The 18,236-nt window shown below is 42.7% G+C and overlaps 1 protein-coding gene across 5 annotated transcripts in view; it reads left to right on the top strand.

Annotated features, from left to right (window-relative positions):
* dpp6a (dipeptidyl-peptidase 6a) overlaps positions 1–18,236 on the top strand; it is a 268,421-nt gene that overhangs the window by 102,113 nt on the left and 148,072 nt on the right. Inside the window, exon 1 of one of the 5 annotated variants that reach the window (XM_058632236.1) lies at positions 5,893–6,067. The exons of the other annotated variants lie outside the window; for them this stretch is intronic. Within the exon in view, the coding sequence (XP_058488219.1) occupies positions 5,972–6,067 (96 nt within the window). The 5' untranslated portion in view covers positions 5,893–5,971. Of the gene's footprint in view, positions 1–5,892; positions 6,068–18,236 lie in introns of those variants that run through there. 5 annotated transcript variants of the gene reach the window in all.

Here is an 18,236-nt window from a genome sequence, read left to right as displayed (position 1 = left end):
GCGAGGCCTTCAAACGAGCCTTTAACTGCTTATGACATCGTCTCCGCGTGGCGTCAGGGACACGCGGTGGAACGAGGGTTTGTAAATGAGCTCGCCGCTGTTCAGTTCCGCAGGAGTGGGCTCGTTTGACTGCTGACGCGTCGGCACAGTCTTCAAGGCGACGCGCGACGGTGCGGAGGTGCACGCTTTTCGTTCGCGCGCACACTCACAAGAGCACTTCATCTTTTATGTACGCGCGTAATTTGGATCCGTGTTTGGCCTCGAGGAAGTGGCTCCCTCATCAACTCTGATGTGACAGGAAATGAAGCGCGGACAAGATGTAACCGACACTCGGCGGCGTTGTTGTGTTGTCAGGCCGACTCGTCTGCCAAGATGGAGGAGGGGAAAAAGCATCCGACTGGTTCTGCATCTCAGCAGATTCCTGAGCGTTCACTGGACCGTCGCAGAGTTCCTCTGAGTCTTTCAAAACTTGTCACTTTTTCTATAGGTTTCCTTTTCCTTTCCTCCATCATCTTCCCCTCTTGCTGTTCCCCTCCTTCCTCCCTCTCTCAATCCTCCACTTGTCAAAAGCATAGGTAGCAGCCCCCACCTGCAGGAAGCTTTTTTTATGTGTGTGTGTGTGTGTGTGCTCCGTTTCATCCATTAGTAATCCATTTCAGGGGCTGTCAGCTGCAGAAATGCAGCCTCTCTGGTTTATCTGTCAGTGTTTGTCAGCCTGGGTGCTGGCTGGTGAAGGCTTTGAAAAAAGGTTGCAACAGTGGCCTGAATTAAACAGACTGTGGATAAATACTGTATTGTCCTGCGTGTGTCAACGTGTGCAGGACGGCGTAGGTTTCTGCTGGGGTTTTGGTGTAAATATGTGCTGAAGGTGCACACCGGTTCTAGTTTGGGGAGTTGACTTAACTTTGCCGAGACGAGGAAGCAAAGCGTTAAGAAAGGGAAAGTGTTTTGCACTTAATTACTTTCATTTCCTTCTAAAAATCTGTGGTGGAGATACTGCAGAGCTTCAATGTGTTCTGCAGACTTCACTTTACTGTAGCCACCCCACGTCTTTACTTAATGATATATTAATCCTCGTTCTTCTTCAAAGAAACCGTGTTTGCTGCCATGTTTCCAAATTAAAGCAAGTGCTTCATCAAAGATGCATAAATTGAGCCTGTAATATCCATCCATCCATCCATCCATCCATCCATCCATCGGTTATGGCTGCCATAGTAACCCCAAAGAAAATGTAGCGAGCCCCCCCACACACAGTATAAGCTCCTTTCTCCACGCACCACGTTTCATACTAGTGCCAGCTGACGGGTCACGAAGGTCAAAAACAGCTGTAAATGTGAGCGGCATTAATGCTTTTCAGCCGCTGTCGTGCAGAGAGAGATTCCTGACGCTCTCGACCAGAGGTCAGCTTAAAGTGGCTTTTTGAAGGCTGATAGAATAACGATAGATTGAAGCAGATAGCTGATTAATTAACCAATAGAACCCGCCACCCCCCCACCCGACATCGGAAAAGAACTGCTTGTCAGTGTCGTGACATCTCAATGATTTTCTTTATCAGTAATTGCATGGATTTAAAAAAAAGTGTTTCCATATTTCTCCCATGACCATGACTATGTAATTATGGCAGCATTAGTTTAGTGTTTGCAGAAGTGTTGACATTTCTGAGGGTCCTTCAATGCATCTTCAAATTTAAAATTCCAGTGTTTTAATTTCAGTGCTTATCAGACTGCCTGCGACATATGTGTGTTTTCACTATCAAATCAACTAGTTCATTTTAGGAGGTTGTAATTTGTGAACTATTGAAGTTGGCATATTGTTTTGGGGCTATTGTCAGTAAGGTGGTCAGTGAGTGTTTCTTTTAATGAGTTAAGTGGTCCTTGGTCTGAAAATGGTTGAGATACACTGATTTAGTGGACTGCATGTGTGTGTTTGCAGGAGTATTGACATTTCTGAGGGGCCTTGAATGCATCTCGAAGCTGCCTCGTCGACTCAACTTTTTTGCCTTTTGACGGAATTGCGATTGATGTGGAAATGCAGTTCACAGTCCGTCCTGTAGGTGGTGTGTGGCTGAAGCGCTTATAATAATGCTGTTTTCAAACAGGTGTTTTGGTTGTTAATCATCAAATTAGCATGCTACCAGTTAGAAGAAGGTAAAATGTCCTTTTTTTCTTTAACTGATTTCTTTTGTTTTTGCCACGATGCTTTCTCTGGAGATTTTATACGGTGTGTAAATTGGGAGATGATAACCCTCAAGTTTTAAAGTAATACGTTTTGAGCGTTGCGCAGTGATTTGTGCTGTGGCTCAATAACAGAACGTCAGTTCTTAAGGGGACATATAATCATTTTGACCCTGGTAGTTTTTGGTTTTGTGGAATAGGTTCATTTATGTGTGCAAACTCAAATAATGGAAGAATTCAAATTGAAACTAGGACGTTTGAAAACGCTGTGTTAAAAATTCTTTGCTCGGTTCCTCGTTGAATTTTCTTTCTAGGCCAGATGAGATTTTGTAACAACTGAAAAAGCAGTGAAAAATTCAACAATGCTTGAACTTTGTGTTGCTGTGGCCTTTACCTGGCCCGAGATGCTCACCTGTTGATCGATTCTAAAGCATCGAGCAAAAAAGTTGGCTAACTTTCCTGAGGGGAAATTACTTTCGCGGGAATTACTAACGGCTACTATTGTTCAGCAGGAGTTACAATTCCCCAGTTTAATGTTTTATTGAAGCCGAAACAGCAGGCTCTGCTCTATTATTTCCTTTTAGGTGAAAACCAGTTATGTTTTTTCTCCCTTTTTTTTTTTGTCTCCCCACACTTGTTGTGTGTCACTGTGGGACAGACGCACTAATCCTCGCTGCTGCACCAGTTTAGCTTAAGCAGATGTTTGTGAAGCTTTAGATTCCAGGTTGTAATCCTGAGTTAATTTGCGACACAAGCGCATTGTCGTCGGTGGCGTTTCCCACTTTCTGTCGTAAACATTTCCTAATGTTCCATTTTTGTTGTTTTTCTCCAGCAACTTTTTTTTCTTCTTCTTTGTTTAATCTGTAAAAACCACATTTTTCAAACAAACAACTTGTTTTAAAAGACTGCGTTGCGGGGCGAAGGCGTACGAGAGGAATATTTTTAATACTTATCGACTGTGACTGTCTTTTGCCGAGAAGACTCGAAGCGGGAATCAGTTTGCACTAATTATGCAGAAGCTCTTAACAACAAACACATTTATGCATGGAGTGTGTGTTTGCTGTCAGGAGGAGTAGCCCCTGGGCGCGAGGAGTCGCCGCTAAAATATTCACAATTCAAATAAAAAAAAAAACCTGCACTGTGTTGAATGCATCAAGGAAATTGCAATACATTCATCACGACGAGGCGCCATCTGTGCGTTCCGCCCAAGTCAACGTGTTGCTAATGAAGGTGTGGAGGTTCAATATTTACCATGATTAGGCCGTTTCAAAGTGGGCACATCTTGCAAGGGTGAGGACACTCACTCACTCACTGCCTCTTCACGGGAGGAGCACAGGTGTGTCAGGATGAGGCCAAACCAAGACACCACCTGTGTAGGGGGGAGAAAATGTAAAAAAAATCCCTTAAAGGCACGGGGATGATTAAACGATGACTTGAGTGTTCATCAAAAGAAGATGAGGCATATTTGATCGGCTTCCCGATTAGGTCTGTGCCAGGATTATTCATTCATGTCTTGTTTGATTTAGACACGAGAAGAAACAAGACGATGTCCCTTACATAGAGTGTAAAAATTGACATAATTTGCGTGTCTGGAAAGTGAAGCTAATGACTCAGGGCTGTATTCACTTGAACGACCATCAGGGGGCGACTGCATCAGTGAATAACAACTTTTTGAATACGCAACGGAACTCTGATCCGCACCAAAGAAGCACACTCTGGTCCGTCCTAAAAACTGTAGGGCTCGGGTTCGCTTCAAGTGAACCAAAATGTAGGAAGCGGACAACGCAGGGCATTGTGGGTAAACACAGCCAAAAAATATGCATTTGCGTGTAAAATGACAGCCGGTAGAAATGGCTGAGCCCGATGTTACAGCGTACATGTGTCTTACGTTCACCTAAAACCATATGATATGATGCAACTCCATGTTTTGCTCTTTTGTGGAGGAAACAGAAGTTCTTTCTTGCAGCACCGCCCGCAGGCGAGGAGGGGAACACGTTATTCAAAAGGTTTGGTTTGTTTCAGTAAAGTGCGAATGTTGCAACCCCCAGTTGAACCGAGTCCTCAATCATGTCTAGCGGAGACTATTAGGTGAAAAAACAAGCTTCGAAAAGTCACAAGAAGTCAATTTTGGCGCTTTTTTCCATGCGGCTCGGCTGCACAAACTAATGACATGTAAAGCAGTTGTTTTAGATGTAACTGAATCATTAGAATCAGTTGATTAAAAATATTTGTTCACATAATCAAAAATTTGATAATGTTTTCAGGATTTTTAAACTAATCTACAGTTGGGCATTGTCGGCTATGATTCTTGTGTCTAACCACTCTTCCAGTGACGACACTCTCTGACCAGTCAGTGGCCGGCAGTCTGTTGACACCACTTTTTAGTATCGGCTCAGCTCACTTGGAACCTCATCAGAGCAGCAACAGGTACCAGGTACTATCACTGATAGTAAAGCAAAGAAAAACCAAGTAGTATCAAGGCGAGTTGAGTCAAGTTGCGTTAATAGTATTAAGGCCACATAATAATTCAATAGCACAATAGTAACGTTCTTCACTCATAATATAACAAAATGTTTAATATGCAGTTTAACAATATGTTGACAAGGTTTGAGGAATAACTAAATATAGCAACCATGTATAGAAACACATGTAATAACTCTCTAGTTTCATCATCTTTCACATAAAAGGTCTTCAATCAGCCGACGTTTATCATCGTATTGATAAGATCTGATTTGATAACCTTTATGGCCCCATCATCCAGCCCTGGTTTGTCTGCAAGTCGCCGTTTTCATTTTGATTTATAACGTCATTAAACCCTTTGTGGAGATGTTTATTCTCCATCGCTGCTTTCTGGTCTTCTCCGACACAGCTTCGTGTCCATTTAGAGCATTATGTTTCCACTTAGAGAACAAAGAGATGATAAAACGCACAAACAATCTCCCAGTCAGGTTCAATGACCATTTTTCCAAAAGTACTTTTTGTTTAGTTTTTAAAAAATGCATTGTCCCTGGCAGATAAACTGTCAGATGAAGTTTATACGGATTTGCCACTCGAGTTCTGCTCTGACTCGTATACTTAAACATTACAGCTCGAGCAGTTGTTAAAGAACTCCTTTAAAACAAGGGCACATAAAGACGGCGAGTGCGAAGGCTGTTTCTTCCTCTCCGCAGCTGTTCAACCCGTCAGTGTCGGCTGCGAGCGTACGAACTAAAAATCAGCCACTTACCTGACAGTGCAACCCCCACGGCGCTGTGGCTCTAATGGCTGAATAAACAGTTTAGCACTGATTGTTCCCTCAGTGGCTTCTCATACAGAGGTGTTGAATTACCCCGCGTTCACCCTCCATCGCCCCCCCCCTCACCGTCCGCTCTGCATATGGTATCGTCAAACTTCCTCCCGTTGATTAGTTTAGGACCCCACTAATTGTGGCTGATAAGGCGAAGCGTCATGGAACGATGTTTACGACGAGGGCTGCCTCTGAGCACTGTGAGTGAAAGCTAATATCGGCCGTTACTGTCTCTGGCCTCCATTAGGGGCCCGTTAATGTGTGGGCCATGCAGCAGGGTTTGGAGACAGAGGGACTGGCGGTTTGTTTTTGTTTGTGTGCAGCTGCTGGGAAATCCACAGTGTAATGGCTCTGGGTGTGGCAGCGCTTTCATAAATGGGAAAGGCTCGCGGGGGCTGTCGAAGCAGACCGCGGCTGGACCCGTCGGCGGAGGAGCAGTTGCAGTCAGCGTCGCCGGGACGTGCACACTGGTGAGCTGTGAACGAGACGAGCAGCCGACTCGCTGCCGCGGATGAGCCTCACGATGATGTTCGACCACGCGATGGTGCCGCCGCTGGGCCTCCGCAGGAAACCCTCCAGGGTGGAGACGGCCAAGAGATTCTGGAGGGTGAGCCTGATATGCAGGGATGGAAAGACACTCCTGCCATTTTGTGTGTGTGTGTGTGTGTGCGGCTACGTGTGTGTCTGGACTACATTTTTTTGCATCTTGGAGATCACATGCAGTGCATCAGCGTTAATGAAAAAGGATTCTATACATTTTAATGATTGACTGGTATTGATTAATTATTATTATTAGTATTGCAATATATTTTGGTGCTAATATCGCCAGGTGGAGCTTTAAGGAAGCATGTACTTCTTAATTCGCCACCAGAGGGCAGGCTCTTCTAAATAAACCAATCATCTCCACTGTAGTGAAGCGCTTTAAGTCTTTTATAATATGCTTGGCAAAAGCCTTAGCTAGCAGCTACCCATTGTAATCAAATCGATGGTGTTTGATTTTGAAGATTCTATTTGTGTCGGAGCCAGGAGGCTGCACCGACTTGACACTGGCAGCTTTGTTGATGTTGGCATCGTCGATCTGTTTAGTTGTTTTTCTTGTATTTCAAGAGTTGTGAAGTACCTGAAAAAACTGTTTTCTAGTTTTGGGACTAACATGCGAGCATTTCCTGATAAACGGACGGACAGATAGATAGAAAACATATTGAGCTAAGAACTTTAAAAGTGAAGAAATAGTTGTTTTTCACTTCACTACAGTTGTCTACTTCACTACAGCTGTCCAACACTTCTCGCAAATCTGTCTAATGAGCGTGTGAAACAACAACAACCCTCTTTTCCTTTAGAAAAAAGGAGGGGTTAAAAAAAAGAAGAGCAACGTATCCCTCGGATGAAGCTCGCCTCACAGAGAAGCTTGTCTCAAAGTTTGTCCATTTCTTTAAAGGTTATCCCAGGAGAGGTGAGAACCCTAATGAAACTCAATGCTGTCTGGAGGTGTACGACCAAAATGCCACAGAGGGTGGTTGGAGCACCTGCTTGAGCTCAGTCAATATTGCATTCCCACAGGGCGATGGCTCTAAAAGGGTAAAGGCAGACTCTTTCGGCTCAAAGTCGAGCGGTGAATACAGATGTGCGAGGTTTAGGGCGACTCGAGCTGGCGGCTCATCAGAGTGAGATCTGGAGTTCAATCAGTCTTGATCCCCGTCGTCTCCCTTGTTGTCTTTCTCTCCAGCCGACATCAATCTCGCCGTCCCCCCAGGACTCCCAGGAGTTTCCCCCCTTCACTTTAATCTCGATCACTCATCGCGTGTGTGCAGGCTAAACTCTCCGCCGCTCAGACCTTCGACCTTTACTCGCCACCGTTTGATCTACTACGTCGCTCTCCACTCCACTTGACTCCATCTGGGTTGAGTGTCATTGCGGGCAGATTTGCACAAACAACTGACCCCCCCCCACTTTTCAAACCTCTTCAGCTTCATTTTCAGACGTGCACCAGTTACCATTTTTTTTGGCCAATTTTCAAGTCTCGAGGGCCCGTTTTTCTTTTTTCAATTTCATCAGAAGGGCACATACGCTCACCCTCACCGTCGAGGGAGTATTTTCTATAGCGGTGATGAAAATCCTTGAACTACCACAAGGTTGTGCGTTAAACCAAGAAAGAAATAAGAATCAATACCATTCATACTTAGTGTTTTTGTCTCACCTCTCGCAAATAAAAGCGTGTATGTTTTCCTGCTTTATGAGGAACTCAAGGCTAGTTGGCGACGTGTTGCTGTCGAGCACAGAGGACGTCAGTGTGTTGTCAGGTCACTTGTCCAATGAATTACTGAGGCCTCATTTCAAGTACAAAGTTTGACCTCACACAGAAGTCTTGCTTATCAAATAAGAAGAATAACTAGGACTGCACGCAGGAAAGTCGCCAAAATGGACGCAAAAATTAAAAATGGCCAACTTCCTGTTGAGTTGAGGCCATGGTTGCGGTCGACTTTTTTGTTCGTCTTGGTCTATAACGTCACATAACGGACAAAATTCGCCAAGGGTTGCTGTGGCCACGCCGTTTTGAATCTGCAAAACCTTTCGACAACTATTCACCTTTGATGTGTTTAGTACAAATTGGCAAAAATGGACGCCAAAATTCAAAATGGCCCACTTCCTGTTAAGTTGAGGCCAGGTTACAGTCGACATCTACCCACCAAGTTTCGGGCCCTAATAATGTGCGTATACTACACTTTTTAAACTGCAATTGTATGTTATCCAAATCGACCAACAATTGTAATACTTGTAATACATTGAGAGCAATTTATTTATATCCTAAAATTGGATAAGTTGACATCATTTCAAGGTGATATGTTCTTGCATAGAGTGAATTATCTACAGTTACACCCTTCTCAATGTGTTTATTGGTAAGCTCATTAATATGGAAGCCAATATTTGCATTAAAGGTAATTAAGTCTGGTGAAGGTTTCAAATTGCCTCTCATGTTCACACTCTGTGTTCTCGGCCCATCCCAGTCAATCTGCCGCGACATCCTTTTCTCATCACAGCACATTAACCTCCCACTGTGATCACGTTTCAAAACCAGAGGCGGTAATAGTGTGTGATTAGCGGCGTGCTCTCGATCCGTTGTCGGATCGAGGATCGTCTCCCGAGGTGTGATTCGAGCGCAGCGGACTGGACACCCGTCAGTCTGCAGAGTGTCCGTCTTCTCCTCTGCAGTCCGTCAAGTCAGCGGAGTCATTTCAGGGTCAGTCCAGTTTTCTGTGCTTCACCCCCTTCAACAGCAAATTGTTGTTCTTTCTCGAACCACCCACACTATTCCGGCTGTTACCCATCAAAGCCAATTTTACCCCTCGCATTTTGCACCGTATAAAACTGCTATATCCTGTTATATTCAAAGCCATTCTAGGGTCGTGCAAGTTTCAATTTTCTTGAAGTAAGAAGCAGGCTTTTTGCACGTCATAAAGTCAAAACCCGTCCAAAGCAATTTTGTTTATGTGTGTGTGTGTGTGCTGTCTGCAATGCCTCTCCCTTTGGGGCTTTTCTCAGTAAAGTAAAGCAACAAAAAAAAAAAGCTCAGTTCATTCAGTCCAGCAGGTCCATCTTCGATCATAATTTCTGTAGCCTCGGAGATGTCAGCTCGCCACCAGAGGAACGCGGCGCCGGTGCCTCGTCTACGTAGGGCACCGGGAGTCGCTGTATGATTACGTGAGAGGTTGCAAAGTTCAGTCTTCACAGCAGTCAATCAAGTGCAGGATACTTTGCTGAAGCACTAGGACAGAAACACTCGACAGTGTCCAAAATAACGGGATCTTTTAACTCTTGAATTCCCAGTGAGGCAGTTTGTTTTTAATGTTTGGCGTCTTCGGCTCGGATCTGAAACTTCCGGAGTGTATTGATGCTGCGAGAAACTTGTGAGTGGCCCTGGCAGTTGGTTGCACTCTTTGAGTTCTTACTCGAGTTTTAACTTGTTGTTTTTTTTTGTTTTTTTTTTGCTCTGCCCAAACTCTGCGGTCAAGTCCTCCGTGTCAATCCAGAGGTCGGCAGCAATCTTCCTCGCGTGTTGCTTGTTTACAGCTTGTTTTTTGAGGCACAACCAATAAATCTCCTCCCCCATTACTGTCAAACATTTTGTCAAAGGGTCGCCCCCCCCCCCCCCCCCCCCCCCCCCCAACCCGAACCCGCCCCAACACACTGGAAGTTTTTTGTCTGTAGCAGAACTTTTTCAACGCTATTTTCTCCGCGACTCACTTGCTGACATGTTCTTGCCACATGCTGCAAGAGCACAAGCACCGGAGAGTGTGCGGGTGTCTGAATGGAATGATTGACTGTGTTTGTTGAGCTATTGCATGGTCTACAGACACCGGCTGTCCCCCACAGTGTTATTTATTGATGGCTTTCAGCTCTGACCCTTGCTTTAAGTGCAGGAAACCACAGGTACCTTGGAAGAGAAATTGACGTTTAATCTTAAGTTGTCTTGGTGCTGTGTTTCTTTGGCTCGACGTTGCCCCTGCCCCTGATGATGATCTGGAGTAAAAAGTTTGAAAAGTCCTATTTGAAGTTGCTCAGTGATTCAAATTCAGCATAGAAGAAGAATGTAAGCTGTAAATAAGAGAACAAAATTACAGGATTAATCGGCTCTCAGTTAGGATGTAAGTTGTTTAAGATAATGCAGACCTGCCAACCAGATACGCATTTTCAAACTACGCAAAAACGACTCTCTCAATCGGTTTACGTGCATCAGTGCAGCAACCACTAACTTAAGCAACTTTAGCCTGCTGGGAAAAGACGACTTCGACCAATCATTGTACTCGCTTCCGTTCCTGGCATCAAACCCTAGTGGAGAGCTGCAGAGACGCCAAATTGCTGGAAGTGACGAAATCGATTTTTATCCAACACTAACTTGCCTTACTTTTAATTACAGACCTGTCAACTTCTGGACGAAATTTAACCTTAATGACGTGGCCGTTTAAGTAAACCTAAAAAAAAAAAACTAATGTAAAATGTCTGTTTAAGGGGCATAACATGATTTTCAGTTAGCTTATGTCAAATATATGAAGACCTACAGGGTTAGAGTTCGTGTTTTCTTCATTGTCTCTTTGTATGTTGAATATCTGATGTAGAAGTGAGGGGAGAAGTGATTAGTAAGCATGTGAGAGATACACATTAATGTGTGATCGAGCAGAATGGAATAATTTAAAAAAAACGCCTCCATATGTAAGAACAATAACGGTGACAATAAATCCCCGGGTAAGTTGCTATTCCAAAACTGTTTTCAAGGTTGGCAGGTCTGGATAATGTAGTATCAGAGCTTTCACCCTCTGAACCACCTTCAACTCATTTCAGCCGAGTTTATTTTTTTATGTGAAGCGAACGTGCCAGGACACACTGGAAGCACAATATTTGTCCATTCTCTTTAAAGATGACCGACTTTTGCTTTTGCTGCTTCTTCTTCTTTCTCTTGAGCTAAAAACACAAACCGTACTGTAGCAGGAAGAGGCTCTGTGTTTGGAGCTATTTCCATCAGTGATATTCTGTCAGATAAACAATGTATTCAGTACATGATCCAAGATGCGCTGATTTGCAATTCTAACTTGTTTTTTCTCTCTCTTCCCCCTCAAACCGATTTATGCATTTTATGCATGGCTGCTCCCCGTAATTTGACTATTGCGGAATGCCCAGCAGTATATCGTGTACCTTGTCTTGTCTGTTTTAATTCACCTCAGGATACACGAACAATACATTCTTTTCCCTCGTTTGTCAGTTCCTCCCTATACGCCCTCTGCTGCCTCTCCTGTCTCTCTCCATAACTCTCTCTCTCTCTCGCTGCCTTTTGTTGTAGCTGTGGCAGGAAGCTATTGTGGCTTTGAATCAGGGGGGAGTTTGTGGTAAAATGCCAGAAAATGCAGTATGGCTTTTTCGCTTTTCCCTCTCCCTCATTTTCTGTGCACGAAAGTCGTTTAAATCTCGTCAAATGAACTTATAATTAATAGCGCAGCGGCAGCAGATGGTCAATCCTCTCATCAATCAGTTAAAGAACTCACCAGCTCCGTATTGATGCGTCGGTTGATAGATCGCTGAACAGATTTTCCACATGGTTATCAGTTAACGATCACAGGGGTTTACTCCAGCACAGTTGGTAATAATACAACAGTTTGTCCTGTGATCATTTGTCACTTTAAGCATGTACCTTTTTTTTTTACTCATGTTTTCGAGTAATTAACAATTGCTCTTGATTAATATGTCAATTATTTTCACAATGAATCGAGTGGTCGTTTGATCCATGATTCAAAACTATTCAGTTAGTAATGATTTCTTTGTTTTGTGGGGCAAAGAAACGAAGAAAATATTCACTTTCAGGAGGTGAAACACTCGGAAATCTTGTTTTAATCAAGAAAATAGCTTCAGGCCGATTAATCGACTATCAAAACCGTTGACGATTAATTTAGCAATCGGTTAATGATCGAGTAATTGTTTCCGCTCTACTCACGCTACAAAGAAATATTAAACTTTTTGTGGATTAGCATAAAAAAATCGGTCCACTAGATGGTGCAAATACCCAGTATTTTGCAATATTGCGATAATATCGCATCGTGGCTTAAATGTCGTGAGGATATCGTATTGTCGTGTCTCTGGCGACTCAGAGACTTAATCCTAATACACATAGTATCTGTTTTATTGTACCCTGCATTCTACATAAACTTCATATCTTGATATTTGGCTGATTGTGGCTCAAAACAACGAGAAATAACATTTAAAACACGTACGGAGAAGAATAGAAGGTGGTTATAAAGCGCGTCGTCCTCTCCCTGTGTGCCTGTCTTGAATAAAAAGTAAAGGACTGCACAAAAGTATAATTTCTAAGACCTGAGTCATACTCTCCTCCTCAGTGGTGTCACAAGAGACAACAAAGAAGACTTTTCAACATGAGCTCATGTGGACAGAGGAGTCTTCTGGATAGCTGTAAAAAACAAACAAATTGAGCAGCCAACAGGGGGCGACTCCGCTGGTTGCAAGAAAGAACTTTGTTTGAAAGGATGGAAAATAAGCCTCGACAAATGATGGAGCGCAGCATGCGTGGACACCAGTGTGATTGTCGACAGAGTCTGACGGCTCTGAAAGCGTTTTGCATCACGTGCATCTGCACAAATATACTATGTCAACTATTGATATCAGCGCAAGAACTGTTGAGGAGTATTTAGATGATTTGGCTCTGTGTGCATGTCCTCGCTCGGAGCGAGACTGAACATAGGAGCTAAGCTTCACGGCAAATACGATTATTAGACTAAAACATTGAAACTGTTGCTGGCAAACTTTGCATTCCACTGTTTGATCGCCATCTATTTTTGTAAAATGCTGCCACACTGTGATGTCTCTGACATGGATGTTAGAGGAGGACTGACTGTAGCCTAAAATGAAACATTCTTTAAAATTTCCGTCTCCTGTGGCTCCTGTGGGTTGGGCTATTCCAAAATACTGAAAACAAGGCTGGGTGTTCTCTGAAGACACGCCGTTACCTGCGAAACAGGGGTGCTCTGAAAACACCCCCATTAGCACTCGGTACATTCCTCCAGATGATATCAAATGAACCATAGACTGTATGAAATTAACACGGCAAAAAGTTGACCAATCATAATTTGAGTTAACTCATAAATCGACCAGTCGACTGGGACTTTACAGCCCTAATTTCCCTGGAGATTAAGCCACGTTTTTTTAGGATTTTTAAGTTTTTTTTAACTGATTGTTCAGCACGCCGACCGATCAGTGGCCCCCAGTACATACATCAACCTTATTTGGAAGGCTGGGCCACCTGGACTGCCGCCCGATGAAGTGCATACATTTCAGCTTTTGCAGGCATTTTTGGTCTTTTTTATCGCAGTAAACCATGTGTATAAAAAAGTAAAAGCCCTTTTATCAGATGTTTTACCAAAGATATCTGAGCGAAAGTCCAGGAGTTTTTTTCTCCTCACAGTCTCGATCGATCCATAACCAGGTAGTACTATTTGGCTTTGTGATGTTAAAAACTCCTGTTTTTTAGGGTGCTCAAATATCTCGTGTTAAGGCCCTTCCTGTGAAAAAGCTCCGCACCAACCGCACACTTGGTGGACAATGCTGGACAATCCTGTTTACACCTTCACTTTCATGCACTCAAACGCTCAAAACACATTTGGCCCAGTGTTTTACATTCGTGTGTAAAACCTCTCTGATATACAGAACATCATGTTTTAGCTGTAAGGTCGTAAGGTTTTTGTCCTTCCTCCTGTTATGAGTCTGAAAGCCATCACCCTGCTGGTATCCGTCTTTGGGATTTATGACTGACTTAGTAATTGTGCTTTATAGCCTCATTCACTATTTATACTCACTGTGAGGATATGGTCAGATAAGGGGAAAACCCAGCCCATAGGACAGGAGTCTACGGCTATTGATGGAGCTGTAATGAGGAGAAAGACCTTTTAAAGATTTCACCTCTGGGTGTTTTTTTGTTGGAATCTTTCTTTCTTTCACCGTGACCACTGGAAATCGCTGTGATTTTATGATTTGGAAGCCACTAAATCACACGTATTCCTGCTGTGAGTGTACCACAGGTCAATTCAGATCCTTTTAACAAATACAACTCATTCCAATTTGTTTCCACTGAAGTTAATGTCCCGAAACAAAAAAACATTTCAATTGTTTCACATTAAACGAGTTCCAGGAGAACAAGCAGTTAGAACGTTCACGCTGATGAAATTCTTTTTTTAATGTGAAATATTTGTCATTTAAATGCAGAACACTGAGGCAAACAAGCACATTTTCATATTTTTCTTAATTTATTCCCCTTTTTTGCCCCCGAGGATAATACAGTTGGAAAAAAAAAAAAGAGGTTGTCCATCAGCCACAAAGTGAAATTCCAGACTCACTTGAATGTGAATGTGAATGTGAATGTGCAGGAGACTCTTCAGGAGTTCTAATGCTTCTGTGCTCTGTTGTGAGATGAGGTGGGCGTCTGAGCGGAGAGTAGGATCAGTGCATCCCCCCTTTATTATTCATGAGCTGGAGACTCTGGTCACTGCAGAGAAATTTATTGGAGGGCATTAGAGGACTGAGGAGAGTCACTGAGGTAAACATATACATCCTCCACATTTACTCCAAGACAAGATGTTATTTTGACTCATATATATATGTATATGTATATATACATATGTATATGTGTATATATATATATATATATATATATATATATACACATATACATATTTTCACAGCTGCTGCCAGCGTGAACAAGCGGGTTCTCATGACCACGCTAAAGTACAATGAAACACTTCCTGCACTGATCAGAGCCCATGTGTGCTTATGTCACTTTCATGCTACACAGTATATCTGTCAGAAATCTAAGACTAAAGTCAGAAAAAAATTAAAACGCGAAGACGCGTCTTTGGCGTGAAACGTTATTCTCCTTTGCACAAGAAAAACTCTGGCACGGCGACTTGACAGGGCGATTGTTTGGAGTAGGGCTGTCACTTTTTTATCCGATTATCTAGTCCAACTTGAACTGCTCTAGAAGTGTAACAGACCATTTGAAGTAATTGCCTCATTGATTTTCAAGTAAAATAAGCCTTGTTTCTGGGAAATTCTGTACTTTTTTTGCCTTAAAAGAGAAGTTTTGCACTAGAAAAGTAATTTCAATTTAAGAAAAGAACTTAATCTTAAGAAAAGAAATATCCAAATTTGTCTTAATAAGATATTACAACTTACTTTAAGCAGTAACTAGCTTAAACAACTGCTCCTGTTTGTGTGTCCCCTATAAATTATGTGTTAAATACAGTAGTGCCTCGGTACAAATTGTTAAAAACAGCCTCATCAAGTGAACATTTCTTACATTTGCATGTAATAAGTACAACTTTCCTCAGATTTTGTTGAGTTTTTGGCCTGTTTTTTCACTCCTTTTTACAGCTCATTACAGATTGGAAGTGGCAATTGTTTGGCGTAGGGCTGTCACTTCTTTTTTTTTTTATCCAAACCTCAAATTATCTAGTCCAATTTGAACTGTTCAAGTTCAAAATATAAAGCCTATAAGTGTAGCAGACCATTTGAGGTAATTACTTCAGGTTTCAGCACAGGGCGCTGTGATTTTTTTTCAAGTGAAATGGGAAATTCTGTTGGTTCTTTTTGCCCTAAAAGAAAGTTTAAGGCAATTTAAGAAAATTAATATCCAAATTTGTCTTCATAAGATATTCCAACTTACTTTAAGCAGTAACTAGCTTAAACAACTGCTACTGTTCCAGTGTTCTCTATAAATGATGTGATGTGATAAACGTATAAATTGTTAAAAACAGCTTCATCAAGTGAACATTTCTTACATTTGCTTGTAATAAGTACAACTTTTCGAAGTTTTGTCGACTTTTTGGCTCATTACAGATTGAAAATGGTTGCAGATTTTCCAGCTAGTTTTAAGAATTCTGTCCCAAGCAGTGTGTTCATATAATATTTATTCAAAATGTATTTTTTTTGTTGGGGACAAAAAAAACGTGACAGCCCTTGTTTGGAGAGTAAGATTATGTACTTCTAGAGTAACACAGATAAATCCTGGAGCCGCAAATCTGATTGATCACTTGCAATTAACAGAGTGTGGACACAAAGATCGGATTTGAGGAAAAACAAATTCAATTTGCCTGCAGTCTCAAGTCTCAACCATGTCCTTTGTCTCCTGTTCCGTCCGTCCGTCGGTCCGTCCTCCACACCCTCATTATCCACTCTCTCAAGCCGCACTGGAGAGCTGTGCCTCACACCTGGGGTCTCTGAAATGTCAAGAAACTACTGAAAAATGTCCATCACAAGAAGCTTCTGAGATGAAATATTAAACTTCAAGTCGTGGGGGGAAGGAGACGTCAGCGAGATAAGCAGTAAATGCCTGACATTTCAGAGGGTGGCAGTCGAACCACATCATTGGATAACTGAGTTATTCGATCAATGACAGTTGTTCTGTGCGATTGTTATCCATCGACTGGATCTTGACGGTAAAAGCTCTTAATCATGCAACTTTTCATGGCTTTTTTCCGTCTTTATTTTCTTGCTCAATGGTTTCCCATTAAAGTTTCCCATATTAAGTCCTCGCGATGACCCCCGGACGTACACCACTATCTGTCCGTTTGCATGAAGACTTTTATCGTTCGGTTTCTGCGAGAGTTGCTTTGTCCCAGAGTTTAAGAAATGAGAACGAGAGAGAGACTCGCAAATAAGATTCTGGAAAAAATCAAAAAAAGGCCCATTTCCTTTAAGGCTTTTTGAGAACCCGTCTGCTGCTTCCTTTTTATTCTCGCCTTTTTGTTAAAGCACTAATGAGATCCTTTGTGAACACGCCGTGATAATGATGTGCGAGTTGGACGTGCGCCTTTGATCACTGCGTGTCGACGCCTGCGTGACTCATTTCAAGAAATTTAATTTTCTCCGTCGACGTTCTCTGATGCGTGCATATTGTGTTTTATTGTCATTCCCAACACACACACACACACACACACACTGCAGCACGGGACGTGGACATCAGAAACTGATGTATACGTCCCCATTCTACTGTTACGCTCTCATTAGACATTGTCCACCAGCGCAGATTTCAAGGATCTACACCTCACTAATGAGTAGCAGAATAGATTATAAGCCTTTTTTGCAACAGCATTATTAATGTTTAATGAGTGCCAAAGAACACAATGGTTTTTTATTGTAATCTGAAATGGTTTAACCCTCTGTGGGTCCCTGCCACACAGAAGCTTAAACTCCCTGTTTGTGCTCACGGTCGGGTTGATTTACAAGAGAGGCCTTTTATGTCGTGATCAAATATTTATGTGGTAATGGTTGCGATGACAAGGCCTCTTTCTTTCTCTGCAGCGTAATGGCTGCTGTATTATGAAAAGGAGACAAGGGGGAACAAATTGTTTGGCGACGACATCAGCGCTGGAGTTCTCCCACCAGCAGAGTCGCCCCCTGGTGGCTAACTGTCACTTCTGTCCTACTTCCTGAGCTTGGCTTTTCAGTTTGCATCCATTTCCAGTTCTTTTCACTCTAGCTTGTAGTTGATCTGTGACTGGGAGTTTGTCTTGCAACCAGAAGACTGTTGGTGCTTTTCCATTTTACAGTTCCAGCACTACTTGGTTCAACTCTACTGCTTTTCCATCAGTGATGGTACCTGGTACCTGGTTCTTTTCTTTTCTTTTCTTTTCCGGCCATCGATTGGTCAGAGAGTGTCATCACTGGAAGAGTCAAGAGTGCCTTGACGCAGGGAATAGGACGCATTCCCACCAAAGAAGAAGAAGCGAACGATGCTACAGCTCCCTCAAGTTGGGGTGTCAGCCGGTTCCAAGGTCGCCAGGTCGAGGCTCGGATGACTGTCTTTCGCAACGACTTCTTTTATTGTCTAAATGGTTTTTCAGTTTGGTGAGTGGGGCTTAATAAACCTACTGGTGGGGCGGGAATTCAATTCTCGCATGGTTTCAAAATCTGGGCTGCACGCGCAGCCTAAGCATTGGGTCTAGTATTCCAGGGCCTTTGCAAATCCTAAAAAAGTTGTGTTAATCTCCATTATTTAGCAAAGGAAATGAGTAAAATGTCAATATTTAACAGAGGAGTCTGGTGGATTTAGCGACAGCACTGCTGAAAGCCGGCAATCAATCGTGAGCCAAAATCCCAACCACGTTCAGTGGTATTTCAGTTCAGTTCAGACTGTGTCAGGCGGAGTCTGTGCTCTGGTCATGCAGGAAGTACTGAACGATTCTGTGAACTAATCTTTTTAATCCACTGATTCTCACGCTTCA

This window comes from Solea solea, chromosome 1 (genome assembly GCF_958295425.1).
Source record: "Solea solea chromosome 1, fSolSol10.1, whole genome shotgun sequence".
In the NCBI taxonomy this organism is placed as follows: domain Eukaryota; kingdom Metazoa; phylum Chordata; class Actinopteri; order Pleuronectiformes; family Soleidae; genus Solea; species Solea solea.
The sequence above is the reverse complement of the archived record's forward strand: the minus strand, read 5'-3'. Positions and strand labels throughout refer to the sequence as shown.